This window comes from Diabrotica undecimpunctata, chromosome 7 (genome assembly GCF_040954645.1).
Source record: "Diabrotica undecimpunctata isolate CICGRU chromosome 7, icDiaUnde3, whole genome shotgun sequence".
NCBI lineage: Eukaryota > Metazoa > Arthropoda > Insecta > Coleoptera > Chrysomelidae > Diabrotica > Diabrotica undecimpunctata.
The window spans coordinates 132,065,122-132,088,332 of record NC_092809.1 but is presented as its reverse complement, the minus strand read 5'-3'; the positions used below and the strand labels follow the sequence as shown (position 1 = coordinate 132,088,332).

The 23,211-nt window shown below is 34.6% G+C and overlaps 2 protein-coding genes across 3 annotated transcripts in view; both read right to left on the bottom strand.

The window, feature by feature from the left end:
- The window catches only part of c12.2 (von Willebrand factor A domain-containing protein c12.2), a 78,844-nt gene that overhangs the window by 48,193 nt on the left and 7,440 nt on the right, over positions 1–23,211 (bottom strand). The gene's annotated exons all lie outside the window — the stretch shown is intronic.
- On the bottom strand, positions 5,778–22,436 carry LOC140445845 (uncharacterized). Its single transcript, XM_072538229.1, has 2 exons — positions 22,297–22,436; positions 5,778–6,846 (listed from the first exon to the last, which is right to left on the bottom strand). Exon 2 carries the CDS (start codon positions 6,820–6,822, stop codon positions 5,842–5,844), a length of 981 nt encoding a protein of 326 aa, XP_072394330.1. The 5' UTR covers positions 6,823–6,846; positions 22,297–22,436; the 3' UTR covers positions 5,778–5,841.

Genomic DNA, 23,211 nt, shown 5'->3' with positions numbered 1-23,211 from the left:
ATTAATGGCATGTTTAGGATTAATTATTATGTAACGCATTTATGCATGGATACTCAGAACTCCTTTTACCTCCATTTACGATAATATATGTCTTTTAGACTTTTAGCACATCTATGATATATAGCCGATTTCATACGATTTTATATCTTAAATTGACTTTTTTATTATCCTCGGTTCCTTCCAGGAAGATAACAATGTGCCATTCTTTGTGTTGGGATATGAAAATATTAACCAGATATTTGTAAAGGGCTTCGTGTTTTTAGTGGTATATTTGTTTGTAAAACTATAATGTTTGTCCAAGTTTGGCCTACTATAAGACAAGAGAGTGTTTATCTCTCTCTTGTCGTTTCTCCATTACTGAGGATCGTGATTTTTTCCAATATTCCTAACAATTTTTCTCCATTAGTCTCTATCTTCAGCTGCTCTGAGAGCTTCGCAGAATAAGTTTCCAGTTGAATTCTTAATTTGGTTGGACCATCTAGTTGGTGATCGTCCTCTTGATCTTCTCCCTGGAACGTTTTCAGAAACAATTAATCTCTTCAATCTATCTCTTCAAACTTCTGCGAACCACGTGACCGAAAAATTGCAGCATACGTTGTAGACATATTATGGACAGCCTTTTTTTTATTGTCGAATTGGTTTAGAATGGAAACGTTTGTCCTATGAGCTGTACAAGGTATGCGCAACATTCTTCCCCAGCACCACCTTTCAAAGGCATCAATTTTCTGGCGCTCGCGTCCGCGTATAGTCCAAGTCTCTGCCCCGTATATAAATATTGAGAATACAAGGGCATTCACCCGACTCATCTTGATATTTTGAGCGATACATCTGTCTTTCCAAACTTTAGTTAGGCGACTCATCGCATTTTTTGCCATACCAATACGTCTCCAAACTTCTGCTTCACAGTTACCATCGTTAGTTCTACTAGACCCGAGATCCACTATCTGGTATTCCTGTAACATGTTAGTCAGTTGAATAGTGTGGAATCTGTCGACCAACATTTTTTTTGTCTTCGCTTTATTGATTTTCAGACCAACTTTATTGCTTTCGTATTCAACTGTTCGCAGAAGATTAAACATGTCTTGCTCATTAGCTGCTATAAGTGTAGTTTCATCAGCAAATCCTAAATTGGAGATTTTCCTACCAGCCATTATTACTCCACCGGCCCATCCATCTAAAGCCATTCTCATGACATGTTCACCTAAATATTGAATAAGTCAGGTGCGCATCGCGCATCCTTGTCTAACTCCTCTCTCGGTCTTGAATTGGTTTGAGAACTTCTGATCTAGTTGTACTTTTGCTGTATTGGACTGGTACAGATTTTTAATCTCACCAGGTGCATTGGTGTGCCCATTTCTATTAAAATGGACCACATATTTATCAAGCTTACACAATCAAATGCCTTTTGGTAGACAACGAAGCATATAATCATAGGTACTTGAAATTCTCTACACTTTTTAATAAGTTGTTTCAGGTTCAGGATTTGTTCCCATGTACCTTTAGCCTTTACAAACCCCGCTTGTCCCTGAGGTATTTGGTAGTGTAGATAGGTTTTTAATCTGTTTTTGATGATATGCAACAAGATTTTACTAGCATGTGTTATTAGTGACAGCGTGCGGTAGTTTTCACATCTGGTAGTAGTTCCTTTTTTGCGTAGCGGGGTATAAATTGAGGTACACCAATCAGATGGCCATTTTCCTGAATTCCAAACAGCTACACAGATATAATGGATGATATGTAATCATTTGTTAACTAGTAACTGTAGTATTTTACCTGGTCTTGAATCAATGCCTGGGAATTTATTTCTCTTTAGCGATTTAATTGCACCTTTGACGTCAGCCAGAAAGACAGTAAGTTCTCTAGGGTAGTCAGAGGGTCACTGATTTTCTGCTGGTACATCGTTATTTTTATATAGACAGTTTATTGGAAACAGTTTCGCCCTGTTTCCAATATTTTGTCAGTATCGGTCTTTAGATTACCTTCCTTATCTATTACAGACCACGTTTGAGATTTAAATTCGCTGGTAAGGAGTGTTTAGATATTAGCAATAAATATCAACGCGTGGAGGATGACCTCAAAAGGAAAGACATAAATTTAGCAGAGGAAGGTTGAAAAAGAGGATTGTAAATCAATCATGTACTAGTTTTTTTTTCCCGGTTTTTTATAGCGTTCTCCGCCTTCCGGTTCCCAGTTTCCAGCTACGTCGGTCATTCCATTCGCCAGGGTGGAGGTTTCTTTCCGACATTGCCTTCTGAATGTTGCCCAGTCAGAATTGTTTTGGCCTTCCTCTCTTCCTTCTTTCCCTTGGCGTCCATTTTAAAATTTGGTTTGGCAGCCTGTCGTCGTCCATTCTTTTCACATGACCATACCAGATCAGTCGTCTCCTTTGAATTTCGTCAATGATGGTTGACTTGACTCCCATTATATTTCTGATATGGTCATTTTGTATTCTATCAAGCCTTGATTTTCTAGCTGATCTTCTCCAAAGGTCCATTTCCAATGCAAGTAGGCGGCGCTCAAGGGATTTAGTAAGTTGCCATGTTTCGCATCCATAGAGCACTATATATGTACTAGTAACTGACTTTAAACGTATTGTAGTCAATATATGGCTTTTGGGATGTGGTGAGTTTCATTAAACAAACAATACTTAGCAACCTTTGAAGGTAAGCCAATTAGACGATTGAGCCTGCAGTTACCTTCAACTAATCTTATAGAAGAAATTTATATACAGTCCACGAGCTATCGAAGAAGCAAAAGATCCAGGGGGTGAAGCTATTTCTGAACCTAAGCATAAGCATCCTGCCCGATCTTATACAACCAGTCTCTCCTATTTTTGTCCTCATTCTGGATACTTCATCATACATACTTACTCTACATCATTACGTATCACATACATACATCACATACTCTATCAAATGTTTTCTCATGATCAGGATGATTACTAATAAATTTTTTATCGGAAATAGTCCTTGATGTATTTTTTAGTTATACTTTTGATCTTCAGTGTCCAATTTTACGATGGCCAATATAAAATTATCTTAATGTTGGCCATAACATTAATGATAATGAAAATATGGTATACTCTACAGGGAAATTATCAATTTTTTAGAATTCCATAGAGAGAATTTACACTTTCAGTCCAGTCCAATTATCATTTTTTTTTCAAATTATTTATGGATACATGACAACGATTAATTTCATAAAAAAGGTGAAGTGTATTCCGAATCCACTGTCTTTTGCTTGTTTAATGGTTAATTGTTATAGAATAAACAAAAGAAAAATCTAACGTACAAAATAGATATAAATTAAAATCAGTAAAAGAGCACCAGATTCACTAACCACGATCTCACTAAAGAAGACTTAAAAATACAATCACAAATAAGACAGTTAGCAAGAGCGGAAAAAAAACAAAGGAAAGAAGTAAAAATCAAATTCAACAAACTGATGGTAAACGGAGAGTTATGTTTTTCCCATACAAAATTATAGGGCAGAAACTTTAACACTGACGCAAAAATCCGCAAATAAACAACAAAGTTACACAACGAGCCATGGAACGTGCAATGCTAGCCGTGAGTCTTCGAGAATACATAACAAACCAACAAATAGTACAACAGTAGAACTGAGCAAAGTACTGAGCAAAAACCCAAGATGGATGGTGTACAAGACGAATCATGGAATGGAGGACTAGAAACTATAAAAGAAGTCCATCACTACCACCTACTAGATGGACCAAGGACGACATGAAAAGAGTAGCGGGGAACTGGCTACAAACGGCCCGGTGTAAAGAACATTGGAAGAAACTGAGGGAGGTCTATGTCCAACAGTGGAAGCGTTTAGCTGAATGATGATGATACCTTAAAGTTCTCCTTTTTAAAATCATGTCACATGTCATACGAAGTTACCATCCCTTTTGGATGAGTAAGAGGAGAGGGACCAACAGTGAGACAAGTCCTACAGTGGGACAATACCACTTATGTTATGTATATACCACAATACCATATGTTAACCAAGAGGTACACGCCTGCTTTATAGACTTTGAAAAGGCCTTTGACAAAGTACGCCACAATAAACTTAAAGAAATCCTGGAGGGTAAGAACATAGACACCAGAGGCATACAAATACATAATATTAAATCTGTACTGGAATCAGCAAGCTAATATAAAAATAGAAGTCCAAACATCGGACGAAATAGAAATACGTAGAGGAGTACGACAGGGTTGTATATTGTCACCGCTCTTGTTTAATACCTACAGCGAACAAATATGCCAAGTAGCTCTCTCACATGCAAACGAAGAGATAATAGTCAATGGGGAAGTTATCAATAACATTCGATATGCTGACGATACTTGACTAATGGCAAGAACAGCGGAAGATCTACAACATCTAGTTGAAAGTATGAATGAGATATGTAATAACTACGGCATAAGGATGAACGTCAAAAAAACCAAATATATGACCTTCAGTAAGAATCCAATACATGACACTAGTATCGCAATAAACGGTACCCAACTCGAAAAAGTAAGCGAATACAAATACTTGGGAACCCTCATCAATGAAACAGGTGACCAAAATCACGAGATAAAAAGACATTGAAATTGCCAGGTCTACCTTTATAAAAATGAAAAAATTATTTTGTAATCGTGATATTAGTATTCAACTACGAACTAGAATGTTAAAATGCCATGTATTCAGTACTTTGCTTTACGGTGTTGAGGCATGGACTCTTAAACAGAGGAATGTTAAAAATTTTGAAAACTTTGAGATGTGGTGCTACCGCCGTATACTAAAAATAAGTTGGGTGGATAAAATTACAAATGAAGAGGTAATACGCAGAATAAATAACGATCCAGAAGTTATACTGAATATAAAAAAGAGAAAACTTGAATACTTAGGCCACCTCATGAGAGGACAAAAGTACACATTCCTACAAAATATAATGCAAATAAAAATCCAAGGACGCAGAAATCCAGGCCGTAGAAGAATGTCCTGGATGAGAAATTTAAGAGAGTGGTTTGGCTGTACCACTAACGAATTATTCAACACAGCAGTAAATAAAATTAGAATCGCCCTAATGATATCCAATCTCCGATAGGGGAGGCACTCAAAGAAGAAGAAGAAGTAATATTTATGCAGTTTTGAAATATATTTAACTCTTGTGGATCCAATTTGTTTTACATGGCATGCATTACAAAATGCCGGTTGAGGTCGGATGTCTAACAGTGAGACATAAAATTAGGTCCAACACTGTTGGACTTTGACAATAATTATGAATACCTAAGTATTTTATTCTGTCCTATAAAAGATATTAAATTTGTGATGCCTCCTCCAATTCTCTGTGACACACAAGTCGACAAAGGGCTTCGTTTATGTGTGAAATAGATTTTAGTTTGTTAAATATTCAGTCAAATGTATTGCTTTCTTAAGTACGTTTTTGTTAATATGAGACTCTTTCACGTTAAAATATTATATCTGCCTTTTTCTTATAAGTTAATAACAAATACATATTTTGCAATGTTTCTTGTCTTACTGTTGGGCAACTGTGCCCAGCAGTGAGACAGGAACAGCTGATTTAATTAATTGCCATAATATATTCTACTTCATTAAAAACACAAAATTGGTCACAAAAATATTGAAACAGATGTTATAGGTTCAATATGCCTAAAAAATTAGTCGCTTTTGAAAAATAGTAGAAAAGTTATGCCAGTTACAAAAAAAGCGTCTTACTGTTGGTAACTCTCGCCTACTCTCTTAAGAGGGAATGAAATAACAACGATATATCGCTAATAAAGTATAAAACAAATAAACAAAACTATACAAAAAGCATTTATTTACACGAAAAAATTAAATTTCCCTAGAATCGTCAATTTTCTGAAAAGAAGAAGCACTCAACTGATCACTTAAATCACTATTATAAGGTCCCACTTTCTTCTGTAAGTTCGGTAAAAATATATGCAGTTGTCTCTTCATACCAAATTTTCTTTTCGGTTCGTCGTCGACGACAATATCTTCACTAATAACGTTTTCTTCAAGTCTCGAAGAAACTAATGCGTCTTCTGCGTTATCGACAGGATCGTCTGATTGCTCCAAAATTTTGGCATCCATTCTTGGATTGTTGGATTCTTGCAAGGGTTGTGCCGTACCTTCCACATGAAAGGAGTATTTGCTAGCTTCATAATCAGAAACAACGTGATACGAGGTGTAGCAACGATGCTTGGCGAACGTCTGTCTCTTTCTAGTAACAGGTTGAACGGTATAACTTTCAAGAGGAGGATCTATAGTTATCGGTTTGGGATAGTTGCCGCTTTGAATAGCTAGATCTAACCACATCAAAACTCTGTCAGTTAAAGATTCATTGTGAGGTTCTTCGAAGTTTGAAAGACTTAGACACGCTTCTTTGATGTACTCTGACTTACCATCTGGAGATTTATTTTTTGTATCAAGATCTATGCTATTGGAATTTATAGATAAGGGCATATTCTTTATCTGTTTTTCTGCTGCACTATTCACAGATACTTGCTTTGTAAATATTTTAAACGGATATTTTGGAGAATGATTCACTTGACTTTTGTTGCTAGTTTTACATCTCCTGTGTGGTTTAACATCTTCGGTTTCCAGTAATTTCAACGTCGATACATTAAAATGCGAGCTACTGCTTGATGGAGCAGATTTTACGGATCTCACTGAGTTGAAAGAACATTTCGGAGACACTTTTTTGTTCGGTGCGATGCTTTCTCTGCAGTTCAAAATTACGTGATGCTGTCCATCTTTCCACACAGTTTTAAAATATAGCGGTCTTTTACTGGATTCCCAATGTGTGACCATGTTTATTCAGCCAACCATTGTTTACTGAAAAATATTTAGTTTCAGTGTACTTGTTTATATTTCCAAGAAAAGAAACAAAAGTGTTTGGAATAAGTCACCAAAAATTTAATAAGTTTTATTATTGATTTCTACCTTTTAAAAACACATACACACTGTGACGTGGCTCTATTAGACAACAGACCCAGTTAAACGCAAGTTTAATTTAAATACAAATATACTCAAATAAAATAACAAAAAAAAATAAAATTGACTTCTATACAATTAATATGCAAAACAAAAAGACGAATACTCTTAAATAAATCAAACGAACTTCGGTAATCGATGCTGTTGCCTGTGAACAGAAATAAATGCTTCGGATAAGTAGGATGTAGGATGAAGGAAGGTCTAGTCATACCCAAAGATCGGGGAACGACCGATCAATACGATTAATAGTCGACCGCAGGAACGGGAAGGACTCTGTTCACTACTTAGAGGCTGGAGTAGAAGTTCTTGCCAGATTAATGCTCCGGATCGAACTTAGTTCCTGTCGATCGATCTGTACGTTTTTACCTTGTTTAGGCTATGGTGTCTCTTCAAGGATGGGGTTTGTGAATTGGGAAACGTCAATATTTGTATTGCCGCTCTTCTCGCGCTAATGTGGTGGCTACAAAGCAGTAAATGTCAGAAGGATCTCCTACCTTTTTTGGATGCCGGTTGGACCAAGCCCGCTACTAAGTACAAGTTCCATTGGATCAAACGGATCTTTTCAGATTATTTTCCTTTTTGTTTCGTTCGGTGTAAACGCGTGGAGGATAGCTGTGGCTGTGCCCTCACCTAGGATCAGGTATCGTTATGCAATGAGATTGAGAAACCACAGAAAACAATGTCCTTTGTGATTAGAATTACGGCTCTTAAGGAGTGTATGGGTGCTCACTGTTTTGTGTTTGGTGTATGTGGGTTTTGTATAGTTATTGATTTGTTTCTTGTTTTGGTGTTTGTATGTTTATTGGTTTGTGAGCTTGTGTGTTTGGTAAAGTGTATGTGTGGGTACATAATAAGTGTATGTATGAATGATTAATTGTAGTGTGTTTGTGTGTTTATGTACGGAGTTAAGTGAAACTTTGGTTTACGGAAATGTTATAACAGGAAGTAGATATGGCATATCCATACAATGAATTGGACATTTGGTTTAAATAACTGATTGCGTCCGCTTTTGCAGCATCTCGAACGGTATTTTAGCTAAATCGGAACGGAATTGTTTGATCTTGGGATCCGACAATTTAGTCGTTCTCTTTCGATCTTAATACTGTTCGTGAGTGCATTAGCGAATTTAGTTTTAGAGTTTGTGAAAACGTAAGAGGTGAGTTGATTTGTAGAGCGGGCAATTATACGAACTATTTTGGTGAATGGGAATTTGTTTTCGGATAGGTATCCTCGATATCTTTTTGTGATAGATTTTTGTCGGCAATGACTAAGTGGAAGTTTTGTCGATGATTTGGAGCAGGTTGCGGATTAGTTGGGCCTTTAGATTTGGGTTTGCACCCTGAATTTATGGAGATATTGCTATCTCCTGTGACTTGACTTAGTTTTGTCGTGAGATTTCTGAGGTCTAGAAGGTTGGTAGTTCGTAAAGAGACTGTCTTTTGGGCTGGGAAGACCTTTATTGAGTCTAACTCTGGGAGTAGATTGTTTGATTTGATTAGTCGATAGAATGATCTCTGTTGAAAGATGTCTGTGGAGATGTCCTCGATTCTGTAATTTTGGCTATTTAGAGGATGGCTAGATGTTCGGATGGTTCGAGGGGATGATTCTAGGTTGTAGGGGATATATCCGAGGAGGTTGTGGTTTTTAAGGATGCGGTAGAATTTTCTTGGACTAGAAAATGTTTGCGGGATTAGTGTGATGTAGTATTTGTGTGTGCGTTGTGTTTGCTTTCTCGTCGCTCTGCACGGCATTCTATACTCTCGTCCAATGTTCCATTTCCAGAGCGCATCGATGAAGGTGGTCAATTATTGATGATATTTCAAAATAACTTTATTTCAAATAAGTGGATTTGGGCAGTTACCTTTTAGAATATTACTCAAAATAATTTCTTAAGCGTTTATGTAGTCACAAAATATAATGACTCAATTCTTCTTCTTAGAGTTCTCTCTTCATTTCTGAAGGTCGGCCACAATTTGGACAAATCTTTCTCTTTCAATAAAAATTGAAAATAAGACCAGTTCACTCTCGGATGTCTTTCAACCATGAACATCTTCTCCTACCTGGACCTCTGCTTCCTTCAATTTTCCCCTCCATCAACAACCTCAAGAGCTCATAATGTCGTCCCCGGTGCACAAGTCCTGTAATTTTCTTCATACATATTTGACAAATACACGATAAAGTTTTGTGTAGATCTATCAACTCGTTCAAAGTTGACATATCACCACAGTATTTTTTACTCGAAAAAATTTAACATTTTGCATAATAGAATATTAATTTATAGGTGTATAACCAAAAAGTTCATGAAACATTGTTAAAAGTTTGTAAGAAATCTTCATCTTCAATAAGAACAGTAGAACGATAGGTGGCTGAATTTAAAATTCGTCATCGAAGAGGATTACATGAAATGAATGCATGAACAGTAGCATTCAGAGCAATGTCATGGGGAACATGGTTTTGGAATAAGAGAATAGAATATATGTATGATTTAAAAAATCGATACCTAGTATCCAGTGAACTTGTGTTAGTCAGCAAATGTTCCTATTAACTGTGAAATATTTAGTATAAGTCCTAGGGACTCTAATATTGCTCACATTAGATAATGTGAGCAATATTTTGGCTGAAGTTTTAGATTTCAGAAGGCTATGCCGTTGCTGTGAAAAACAACTTTTCACAGCAACATTTGGAACATTTTGGTAAAAATGAAAAGGATTTTATGCATGGTTTCTTCACTAATGATAGACTTAAGCCCATCACCTCAGTCTCAAATTAAAACAAGAGACTAGATAGTGGTGTGGACCCCATACTTTAGCTCCGAAGTGACTAACAGTCTAGAAATAGGATAAGAAAATGTTAGAATCGGTTGTTTTAGACGGAAACAAATTTTGCTAGTAGATTACATCCAATTAGTAAATCAGTAAACTCAGATTATTATAGTAACTTTTTGAACCAGCTGGTAAAAATTCATGAGAAAATAGCTAATTTACAGAAGGATATAATCATTTTTAATCAATGTAAGACAATGTAATCCTTTATACAATTCAAAAAATCATTGCGAAAATCAGTGAAAATCAGAAATTGTTGCAAAATCTATCTTAATCGCGAATTTAGCTTCGTCTGGGTTATGGCTTATCTCAAATATTAAAAAATTTATAAATATGAAAGATTTTCATCAGATAAAGAGGCAACAACAGCCGATAAAGCTGGACAATCTTCTGGATTGTCATTGTAGATGTGAATCCATAAATTAGGAAATTATACAACAGGTGTTGTGAAGTTTAAGGATATTATCTTGTCGCCTGTGAAGCAAATCAACTTGAAAGTCAAAGTATTTAATTATTCATCATACTTTCCTCTTAATTGGATACTAGACTTTTCAAAAACTAATTTTATCTTACTCTTTAAACCAGGTCTCTTCGTTGGAAACGAATTTACAACTTTTTTAGATCTTGTTTTAGTTAAGGAAAGACATGATAGTCTGAGGGAGCCAGGTCTGGTAAATGAGGGGGTTGTTCGAGTAATTAGATCCCTAAATCAAAAATTGTTTGTAAAAAATACGCGTTTTGTATGCGTAATAATCATCATGATTATTTGTATCCTCTTTACTGCTTCTCTGAAAAGCTGGTTAAATGAGTAGTTGATCCAGTACCTGAGGTTGCGGAACTATCACATTCGTCTCATTTCAACGCTCCATTTTCACATGTTTTTTCCTGTATAATAACTTATAACAGTTGGTATCATGGTTCTCTTATTACGTGGACAAGATTTTGGCGTTTTCGTATGTTTATTTCATCAACTAGCTCTGTTCCTTTTGAAAATCTTCACAAGAATTATTGTTCTATATATTTTCAGCAGTCTTCTATACTACTGTAACCGTTTCAAAAGATTTAAAAGAAACTCATTATATATTTCGATTATATTTTTTTTTAATAAAACTAATAGCCCCATCTATCTGTCAAGTACCTACCTGTAGCCGACTCAAGGATTCTTCTGTAATTCCCAAATATATCCGGTAGATGAGCATATTTTTCAACTTGTCACTCACGCCCAATTTCCAGATTCAGGCGCCATGATAGCGCTTCGCTCTTTTCTGTTAAGACCGTCCAACCGTTAAGACGTGTTTCCAAAGTGGGTCTCAATTCAGAGACCCTTATTGGAGAGGCTATAATGCTGATATTATATTTCTAATACTCGTCGCAAGATAGTATTGCTATGGAGTTATTCTAGATCATGGCCCAGTAGCAGTATCTTTTTATGGAATCCCTAACCCCTCTTATCTAGGATGGTGGTGATTTGATATAGTACGTAGCTGAATCAATGGTTTATTTGGTGACTGATTAAATAAGAAGAGAAACAGAGCAGATTAAGGTTGTACCAATTTTTATTATACCTACTTTCAAGACAACAGAAATGATTATGAACTCAAAAAAAAATGAAAATATAGTGAAGTGTTCTAATTTAATTTAAAGGTTTATTTTCTTCATTGTTCCTAGTTGATAAATAACTATATTATTTTCAATGTAAACAAATTTCGAAATTTGGGGTTAATATATATATATACATTCATTTTCTTTATAACCAATTCTTAATTTAATACGATACAAAGATTTTTTGTTTATGATAATGTTAACATAAAATAATATTTTGGAATCCCTTTGGGATGACGTAACTTTTAATGTTTTCTTTTTGTTCATTACGAAGAAATAATAAAGAATAGTTTTCTTGTAAACTTTCAATAAATCTTAATTTTTTTTTGCTCTTCCCCTTCGAAGATAAACCAGGGGTGACGTCCAATAGTAAATTATAATTTCATATTATCTAATTGTGCTTGAATTTAAAATACGATATAGTTTCTATAACCCCGCCCAATTCTCTTCGACAACGAGCGATTCTGGCCTTGTATATATTATTGTAGCACGGCAAGTGTTACAAAATGGCGCCCCCCAACGTGGGGCATGTATTAGATTTGCTCCATTTGTACCTTTGTTACAAAATGTCGCTCAGCGTGTGGGGCTTTTGAATATTCTTGTATCTTCAGAGTTTTTTTCAATATTATTAGTTGTTTTGTACCCCCCTGTGTATGTGGTTAATTAAGTCTGTATGTTTTGAACCATTTTTTTGGTTAAATTGTGTATTTGTTTTATCCAATTTTTCATTAAATCAACACTGCTACTATTTTAGAATTTTTTGCAAAGTATTTATATGTATTCGTTTTTAATCTTCGTAAAATTACGTAGAAATATTCTCGTCGTATTTTTAATTTTGTGAAATTCTTAAAACGTATTTGGAATGATGTAATAATTTACTGCTTACATTCGAATTTCTTTTTGTCGGTATTCTTAATGTGAACGATTATGTTTATTCCCCGTCCGCGTAAGGTAAACATTCCATATTAGAGAAATTTTGTTTATGTCCATAAATTAATTCGTATCTAAACGATGGCTTTCTTTGCAGTTCAGTCTTATTTGTTGATAGAACCATAATAAATATATTCCTCAATGTGTTTATTTTAAATAAACGAAATGGCTCTAAGCGTTTGTTATTTGAAAAATCAATTAAGTGAATTTTATTTCTTAACCTTGATTCATGGTTTTTATTCGCAGCTGGGAATTATATCTATATACAGGCTGTCCCTACGTAATTTTAAAATGTGTTATCTGGTTTCGTGCAGAATAATTACGCGAAATATTTTTTTGCGAGGATTTGAAGTTGAGTTCTTTGATCTTGGATGTTTAGTCTGTTATCTGTTAAATTTTCTTTTTAATTTGTTTTTCGTTTATTTTAAAAATTTATTTTTTCATAGTTTAACTTTTTCGTACTTTGAAAAGAAAATTTCATTTCCTGAAAAGGAAAATGCTTTCTATATTTTGCAGTCCATTGTTCGTTTGTTTTGAATGTATAAGGAAGTAATGATATGACTTCGTTTCTCTCTGCCTAAGGCGTCTTTGTTGAGAATATAGAGCGGAAATATTGTTATTCTCCTTCTGTTATGTTAATTTTATGTCTTTGTGTGGTCAGATGTAGTAGAAGTATGTTTTTGGTACTGGAATTTATTGTTATTTGTGGTTTTACCTTTTTTTTTCTCGAGATGTCCTGTAGGACGTACAGGCACGTGACCTGTATTATTGTATCTTGAGTTATTTGTGTGATGTCAGACTGTTGTATAAGCAGCAGCTTTCTTTTTTTGTCGTTGACATTTTTGCGGTCTTCTAATAGTTTATTAGACCACATATATCTTTTTGCTTTGAGACTTTTGGCTAAGGCTCAAAAGCTTTCATTTATTATCTTGTGTTCATGATATGGCACAAGTGAGGTTGAAGTAGTTTGCTGTTGTCTATTGTGACTCTTTGTATATACAGAGGTGAAACAACCCGCTGCCGCCTATTGTGAATTTACCTTTTATCTTTATGTCGACGTTAAGACCACGTTTGTTTAACAATTGAAATAGTTCTGGTACTACCGTAAATGACCCACTGAGAATTAAAAGTCTATATTATTTTGACTCTGTTGGAGTTCTGCTAAAGAATGGTAAACATTTCTTTGTGATTTGTATGACGACCATATTGGATTCAATTAGGTGTCAAAAATGTTTACTGTTCAACTTTTTTTATTGTTGTGGTGTGTTACATCCAACATCATGATTTTTTATTATTGACGATGGACTGTAATATTTTTCTATTTCTTTGGAAGATTGTAATGATTCTTCCGTTCCTTTTAAGTCTTATCGTAAATTTTTGTTTAGTGGAAGACTCTTACGATTTTTTTTTGTTTCTTTTGGAAACATCAGTCTTAGACTGAACTGTTTGTGTAGCGATTGTGGCTTGTATGCCATATACCCATTTTTCTTTCTTCTTCTCCAAGATTGTGTATTAACGGTTTGGATTTATTTTCTTCTTTTGTCCTTTTGCCAGTCTTCTTGCTTGGAAATTTTCCACTGTGATCAATCCCAGAGGATATTCTTATGGAACTATTGGCCATCCTGCCTTTCTTCTAAAATGTTCAGTCCATTCTTAATTTTTAATTTTTTAGTTGATTCCCTTTATGCCTTGCGTACTTAATCTTTGCTACCTTCTCCAGCGACTATTCAACCCCTCCGTGGCCCGTGTACAGGAAGAGTTGCGCTAACGCGAACTTTATCCTGGAGAGGATTCGTTTCCTTTCCAAATTTTTTTTGGCGTGGGGTCAGTACAGCACTGATACCCTAGTACTTAGTACATTGAATACCACTTTGCTTCGGCAAATCTGTCCCTTAGTGCTTCTTTCCCTTCAGGAAGTTGACACGTTTCAATTTTTTTTTGAGCTGTCTCGACAACCCTTGTTTTATGTCGGTGGTGTTGACTATTAGTCAGGGAGCATCCTGCTATAGTCAAGTGGATTAGTGGACCTATCCCTATTCCAATTAATAATTTTGTGTATCTCAGATGTTGTCGCAAAGAGACGAGCCTCTGGAAGTAGTGTAGGAGACTCCGCACGTCGATCTCCAGAGCAACTCAGTTTGGCTCGCACCCCAGTTCGTTGAACTGTTTTACTTTTTATTATTATAATATTGATCATTTATTGTGTTCAATATGTCTATATATATGTATATATGTCGTATTTCTTTTCGACATACATTTTATTTTTATCTTATCTTATTCTACTTCGGTACCATTTTCTTTCTAGTTTGTATAGATCGAGATCTTGAGTTTATGCTACCCCGACCAAGAACCTATATTGATTTTAAGGGTGTTTGCAAAATTTAATCTCATTTTATTTTTAGAATGCCTTGGTAGAATGTGATATTTTTATGCTTATGGTAGTTTATATTACAATGAATTGTACATACCTTTAGTTGTCTTCAAGTGGATACAAAATTCAATTTATCTTATTTTACGGATTTATAAATCCAAGTAATTTTTTTGGTATCTATACCAAAGATATCAAGATTCCTCTGTCTAGTTACCAATGATACTTCATTATAGTATCTGTTCATTTTGCCTAAGTTTTACTCTTAGTGTGAAGACCTTCGAATTTCGACTCTCTATTCGAAACCCCCCAAAATAATGTTTGAAAAGATTATTGCTGTCTAACTTCCTATATTCTGAATGGCCAGACACTGAGGAAGGCTAGGGATGAAGTAAGCGGATTCCCGCTAGTTGACTCGTCGGAATGATAAGCCATTCATAATTGTATTTCAGTAATAAATCTAGAATAACAGCCTCCCGCGTCAGGAAACTTTTTTTAGTTCTCCAATACCTGTTTAGTTATGTAATCTAGAATTATTTAGACCCTACCCGAAGTTGACCCTACCCGAAGTTGACCCTACCCGAAGTTGACCTACCAATGTTGTCCCTATTATAGGCGGATGATACACGTTAGTTATCACAAATTCTAGTTGTCATACTAATAACTAAACATCAGCCTTTTTTTGTTTCTAAATATAGATGTGTCTTACAGAAATTCTGATGTCTACCTCTCCCAGTAAACTTATTAAGGCTTGTCTTTGTAGAACTTTAATGTACCCAATTTTGAACTATTAGTAACTCTTTCCTTTTATTTGTGTATTTCTAAATGTGTCTATAATGACGCGCTGCGTTATTACCTTATGTTATTCGTGGATTAAGTCATAGATGAAAGACTCTATGCTTCCGAACAAACGATGACACATTTTTATTTTGTATCTTATGGCGTTAATGATACGATTGTATTATTATTCTTATGTTATTCGTGGATTAAGTCATAGATGAAAGACTCTACGCTTCCGAACAAACGATAACATTATTTTTTTTGTGTTTTATTGTGTTAGGTCTCATAACGACTACGCAGTAAATTATCTGTTTTGTATCTTGGTGACAACACTAGTATGTTTTGCTTTATATTACTTATGAAATTTCAAATAATAATATCTTAATTATATTGTTTCGATTGAATGCGAGCATTTGGTCTCAAATAATGATTTGTAGATATGTTTTGTTTTATTCCGCTTTGTTCATGATATTGGTTATAGGTGAAATACCCTATGCATTTTGAGAGTGAGAATGCAATTTTTTTTTGTTTACATTTTTATAGTTGAGTCATTTCTATGCGTTCTGTTTCGCTTTGTTCTGAAATCTTTGAGTTGTTCCCACGTGAGTTGTGAAAGAAGGATTCTGTGAGTCTAGATTGTAGCTATATTTGTCCATTCTGTTTGTCTTACCTCTCCGTATATCTATTCCCACTTTTGAAAAGGTTAGTATGGTGTGCCACCATGCCTAGTCCGATTCCACGCTGGTACCCAGTTGAAATCGTGGGGAGGGCTGTGTAACCGTTTCAAAAGATTTAAAAGAAACTCATTATATATTTCGATTATATTTTTTTTTAATAAAACTAATAGCCCCATCTATCTGTCAAGTACCTACCTGTAGCCGACTCAAGGATTCTTCTGTAATTCCCAAATATATCCGGTAGATGAGCATATTTTTCAACTTGTCACTCACGCCCAATTTCCAGATTCAGGCGCCATGATAGCGCTTCGCTCTTTTCTGTTAAGACCGTCCAACCGTTAAGACGTGTTTCCAAAGTGGGTCTCAATTCAGAGACCCTTATTGGAGAGGCTATAATGCTGATATTATATTTCTAATACTCGTCGCAAGATAGTATTGCTATGGAGTTATTCTAGATCATGGCCCAGTAGCAGTATCTTTTTATGGAATCCCTAACCCCTCTTATCTAGGATGGTGGTGATTTGATATAGTACGTAGCTGAATCAATGGTTTATTTGGTGACTGATTAAATAAGAAGAGAAACAGAGCAGATTAAGGTTGTACCAATTTTTATTATACCTACTTTCAAGACAACAGAAATGATTATGAACTCAAAAAAAAAATGAAAATATAGTGAAGTGTTCTAATTTAATTTAAAGGTTTATTTTCTTCATTGTTCCTAGTTGATAAATAACTATATTATTTTCAATGTAAACAAATTTCGAAATTTGGGGTTAATATATATATATATATATATATATATATATATATATATATATATATATATATATATATATATATATATATATATATATATATATATACATTCATTTTCTTTATAACCAATTCTTAATTTAATACGATACAAAGATTTTTTGTTTATGATAATGTTAACATAAAATAATATTTTGGAATCCCTTTGGGATGACGTAACTTTTAATGTTTTCTTTTTGTTCATTACGAAGAAATAATAAAGAATAGTTTTCTTGTAAACTTTCAATAAATCTTAATTTTTTTTTGCTCTTCCCCTTCGAGGATAAACCAGGGGTGGCGTCCAATAATAAATTATAATTTCATATTATCTAATTGTGCTTGAATTTAAAATACGATATAGTTTCTATAACCCCGCCCAATTCTCTTCGACAACGAGCGATTCTGGCCTTGTATATATTATTGTAGCACGGCAAGTGTTACACTACTTCTCAACCATTACCTGGAGATAAGGAAATTGAAAGTCTAAATCGACAGAATGAAGCCAGGAAGTTCGGTAAATTGGACCGACTTACGTTTTCCAATCAAGGACTAACTAATGCAAAGACAGAGAGAGAAGACTTCTCGGGAATGAGGTGATTGTCAGATGGGCTCTAGAGTATTTCGAGGATCTAATAAACGTTGAGAAGCAAACTGCAGTACAGAGAAGATCAACTTAAATAAGAGCTGTTTAAAGCAGGTGATCAAGGTGAATCAGGTATTAATTCGACATATAGAGATAGGTGATAAATTAACGTGTACAAATACAAAGGAAGTTATACCTCTAAACGTGGCATATAGAGTCCTCTATGGTGTACCAAAAAGAAGGTTGTCAATATAGCGGAAGATATATTCCAGGAGTATCAATGTGTATATCGTCCTATTCCGACAAACAATACGCGCTTAGAGTATAATGTGGACCTGCACATACTGTTTATAGATTTAGATAAAGCATTTGATTGCTTGATAAGAAGTGTTCTAGCATACATAATGCAAAACTTTGGAGTACCGACGAAACCGTATAATTTGTGACGATTACTTTGGAAGACTCTCAACCCATAAGGCTTGTGACGGTTACTTTGACAGGTTCCCAAGGGAAGGCATGTTGGAGTCAAATCAAGCAGACCTTCTTTCATAAACATGATTTATTGCCATACTTTTTAACATAGATATTCACGTGGTGGTAAAAGGACTGATTTTAACTGTAATAATTATAGTACACAATGTAAACGCTACTGTAAATACAGTACACAACGCTAATGTAAAAGTACATTGCTCTCAACATAAACCAAAATTAAATTGTACAAAACATTGAGTAAGATGACTGAGACAAGTTATTACCTTTGTTGCTAAAACGTGGTTTATCATAAAGACAGATAAGTCCTCTCTTCCAATTTTTGAAAGGAAAATACTCAAAGGATCTGCGGATCGGTGGCGGAAGGTATTTCGTGAAGAACTAGAAGTCATTTTAGATTTCAAGAGTTGATGGGAGAGGAGGACATAGTTAGGTTTGTAAAATAGAGAAAACTGGCATGTCTTGGACATCTGAATGAGACTTGAAGAAAAAATGTTGTATGGAAGAATAGCAGAGACAAGGAGAAGCCTTCTAAACAGCTAAAACCCACCACGGGTTGTAACACCGAGGTTGATGGCGACTGCTCTTTTTATATCTTCAAACCTGATAATACTTAGTTCATTTACGTCTGTTCGATTAACGCCTATTTGCGTATGTATTATATTTGAAGAAGGATCTCCATACAGGTCACAAAATTGATTTTGAAAACTCTAGAACCATAGCCCCCATCCGCTTCTATAAACCAAGAATTACCTCAGACTTCTCATATAGAAAATATCGTCCGCCCCACCCTTCAATCAAAATCCCGTCAGAAATGTTTGATCCAACCCCCACTGCAATCTCCACCAAAACCACGTCACCATCGACGGTATTAATGAACCGTTCCCTGTTATCAATAGCAGTAATGGATTGATTAGTGATCAGTGTATTAGTGTCTGGGATCTCGGGAGACAGACCTTGGAAGTCCGAAGCAGACATCAGAGAGGATGTCGAAAGCTCGACGCAGTAATAATCAACGCGGTTCAACCCGGAAGCCTGTTGAGTTTAATATTAATTTTTGTATTAGTAGATATTAATGTTGGCTTTAGGTTTAATATATGCAGGGTGTTTCAAAAAGGTATGTCATAAATTAAATCACGCATTCCGGGGACAAAAATAAATTGATTGAATCCAACTTACCTTAGTACAAAACTGTACACAAAAAAAGTTACAGCCCTTTGAAGTTACAAAATAAAAATTGTTTTTTTGCATTATCTCCTAAACTACTTGACATTTTGTAATAAAAATGGACACGTTACTTTCTTGTTCTGAAAACATTTTTCATACAAAAGAAACAACAAAATCTAAGCGCACAAAAAGAAAAATTTTAAGGGGGGTGTGCAGCCCTAAATTCCCCCAAACTTTTGAGTACGTTCAAATCAAATGAATTTTGTGGCATCATTAGTTTAACACATTATTTTTAAAACTTTTTTGCCTCATCACTTTTTCGCAAAACTAGTTTTTCCTAGTTGGCAATTAGTTTCTACGGATACAATAATTACAAACAGTTCCATCAATAATAGTCGATAATTTGAAGCTATCATTTATTGTGTGAATAAGATTAATATTAAAAATTTTGATATTACAATGGCCTACACATTTCAGGAAATGGCAGATATGCATTTAACTTTGGGTTGGATCAGATTATATTATGATTTCAATAAACTATCGGGAATATCGTAGGTGAATGTCAAGGAAATAGTGCAGCAGCCGCAAGGCATTATGTAGTAAAATACCCCAATCGAAACACACCCGATAGACGATTATTTCTGTCCACTGATCCTTGTTTACGGGAACCGGGTACGTTCCAACCGCAAGTTGCTGGGAATAGTGGTCGTCCAATAATGAATGCAACTGATGAAGACATTTTAGAAATCATTGAAGAAGTCCCTGGAACAAGTACAAGGATAATAGCTGCTTAACTTTTTTTTACATCTTTAAAGAGAAGAAGGAATAGCTGCTTAACTAAATGTTCCTCACGTAAGGGTTTGGAGGCGTTTGAAGGATCAGCTGCTTAAACCCTATCACTTAATAACGGTTCAAGAGTTATTGGTTGAAGATTATCCTAAAAGGATTGGATTGTGCGATTGGTTGTTAATGGAAAACACTCGAAATGTTAATTTTATTAGAAATATTTTGTTTACCGACGAGGCTACCTTCAGTAGAAATGGAATAACAAATCATCATAACGAGCACATTTTGGCCGACGAAAATCCTCACGCCAAAAAAACGACTCATCACCAAAGGACTTTCAAAGTTAATGTTTGGGCAGGAATTGTGGATAACAATCTAATAGGCCCAGTATTTCTTCCCAACAATTTAAATGGTAATAATTATTTGCAGTTCTTGGCAAAAGATTTACAAGAGTATTTGGAAGAAGTGAATATTGCAATAAGGCAAAATATGTGGTTTCTACAACATGGCGCTCCACCGCATTACAGTAATGAAGTCCGGGAGTACCTTTGCAGGCAGTATCCTGGTCGGTGGATTGGAAGGGGTCGTGACGCACCTATTTCTTGGCCACCCAGAAGTCCAGGTCTTAACCCCATCAACTTTTGTTTTTGGGGGTTTATGAAAGAGAAAGTGTATTCTGTAACAATAGAGGACGAACAACAATTGAGGGTTAGAATAATTGAAGCTGCAAATCAATTTCGTCAGAAAAATATGATTTTTCAGCGCCTTCTATGTTCATTATTAAAACGATACCGAATGTGTATTGAAGAAAATGGAGGTCATTTTGAACATTTATTGTAATATCATATTTATAGAGGTTATAGACATTTTTTGTACTTGTTAATTCATTTAAGCCATTTATTTAGTTGCACGTAATTTTTTAAAGGTTAATGGAAAGGGCCGTAACACAAAAAAACTGTTTTTTGAAAAAAGTGATAAGAGGCAAAAAAATTTTAAAAATAATGTGTTAAACTAATGATGCCACAAAATTCATTTGATTTGAACGTACTCAAAAGTTTGGGGGGATTTAGGGCTGTACACCCCCCTTAAAATTTTTCTGTGCGCTTAGATTTTGTTTTTTTCTCTTTTTTATGAAAAATGCTTTCAGAACAAGAAAGTAACGTGTCCAATTTTTATTACAAAATATCAAGTAGTTTAGGAGATAATGCAAAAAAAAATAATTTTTATTGTTTTTTTTTGTACTAAGGTAAGTTGGATTCAATCAATTTATTTTTGTCCCCGGAATGCGTAATTTAATTTATAACATACCTTTTTGAAACACCCTGTATATATATATATATATATATATATATATATATATATATATATATATACCTAGATGAAAATGTCAAGAAAAACAAAGAAAATCATACTGCCGAAATAAGCAGACGAGTAAGAATAAGGGAAACTTAATACACAGATAAAAATATGCCTTTAAAACTATATCATTTCTCACATACGGAACTCAAACTTGTACGTAAATGTTGAGAAGAAAAGAAAAACTCAAAGCGTTGGAAAGGCATATGGTGGGTATCTCACTTAAAGATTACAAGACTTACGAAAAAATTTGGAATACATCAAAAGTAAAAAAGATGGCAAACAAGCAGCTAAATCAAAGTGGAATCAAACTGTATAAAACGAACGTCTTAAGAATGATAGATGGAATCAGAAAATAGGGAATTGGCGACCTTACAAAGAAAAAGATCAGAAAGAAAGCCTTACAAGAAAAAGAAAGCCTCAAATGCGTTGGAATTACGACATTAAAAGATCTGCATGACCAATGTGGCCTAGTGACCACAATAGACATGTATGGAAAGATCTGGAAAAGGCTTATATTCGGCAATACGAATAGAAAAAAGAAAAACGCACTAAAAATTCATTAGCAATTTTACGATAAGGACAAATGATAAAGCCAATACATAAATATGTCCTTATTACTATACTGTTGAATTTATGGAAGTGAATGTATGGAATGATTAAATAATGGTGTCCAAACCTTATTATTGTTGTATTTTTGTAAGTTTCTGGATGAGAGTATTGATATTTCCATATTGTTTCAATTAAGTAATGATTCTTAAAATTAGTGTAAATACCAAATTCTGGATCTTAATTTCAACAAAAAAATAATTTAGTTAATTTACTTGCCGATTAATAAAAAAATGCCACAATAAGAAAAGAAAAAGTAAAGTTTTCCAACACTTTTGTTTCTTTGCATAAATATGTTCGATATGAACAACATACATGGAGAATATTTACCTTTTGTCCCAATTTGACACTTCTCGAGTTGAGGACACGGCGAAAAAAACAAAGATGCACCGCATCGCGGTGACACGCGATCGTTGATCGAAGATTATGGGAGCAGGGACAGGCACAGCCACGACCGCGTTCTAAGACATTTGCCCCGGAAATAAAAGAACTGAATGAAACACAATCGGGATTCGGGATATGATATAGAAAAGCGACCACCGCAGTCATAGAAAACGGTGATGGGACCCGCGCAGACTGCTAGCGATTTTATCGCTGACTGGCGAGATTCGATTGAAAGCTATCGTGTCGATATTGATACAGATTAAGATCAAATTTCTTTTTATATTTCTGATTTTTCTATAAAATTCGAACAGAATGGTGTTCACATTATCGGGACTTATATGTTCATTTGCATTTTATATAATGTGAAAAAAAATATGGGCTACGCTAAGAATTTAATAGCCTTCAGGTTTTATAATATAATTCAAAATAAGGTAACTGTACTCTTTGCCGACCATGTCCTATCGCCGACTGCAATTAATGTTTTTCAGCATTAAAAGCATTATGAAAAGTCCATGTAACTACTGACACTTTTAATAATTTCCTTTTATAAATCCTAAATATGGCAACATTACAATTATAAGCAAGCCCATTACTAATGCAAAATTTGACAAATTTTAACGGATTTCTCAGTGGTAATGCCAAACTATATAAGGCAGGTTAGAAGAAGCATTGTGCATGTGTCTTGGCCTTATTAAGCGTTTGTTAATATATCAATTCAATTTTTCAATTAAAATTAATTTACAATTAAAGAACCGTAGGTAAAAGGTGCATTAAAACATAAAATCAACATTTTACCGACCAGGAAGTCGGAATTAGGGGAACGTAGTCATTAAATATTGATAAATATTCATATTTTTTTCT

Excerpts from the sequence above, each read along its gene's own strand:
- LOC140445845 (XM_072538229.1), bottom strand. The coding sequence starts at position 6,822 with ATGGTCACACATTGGGAATCCAGTAAAAGACCGCTATATTTTAAAACT.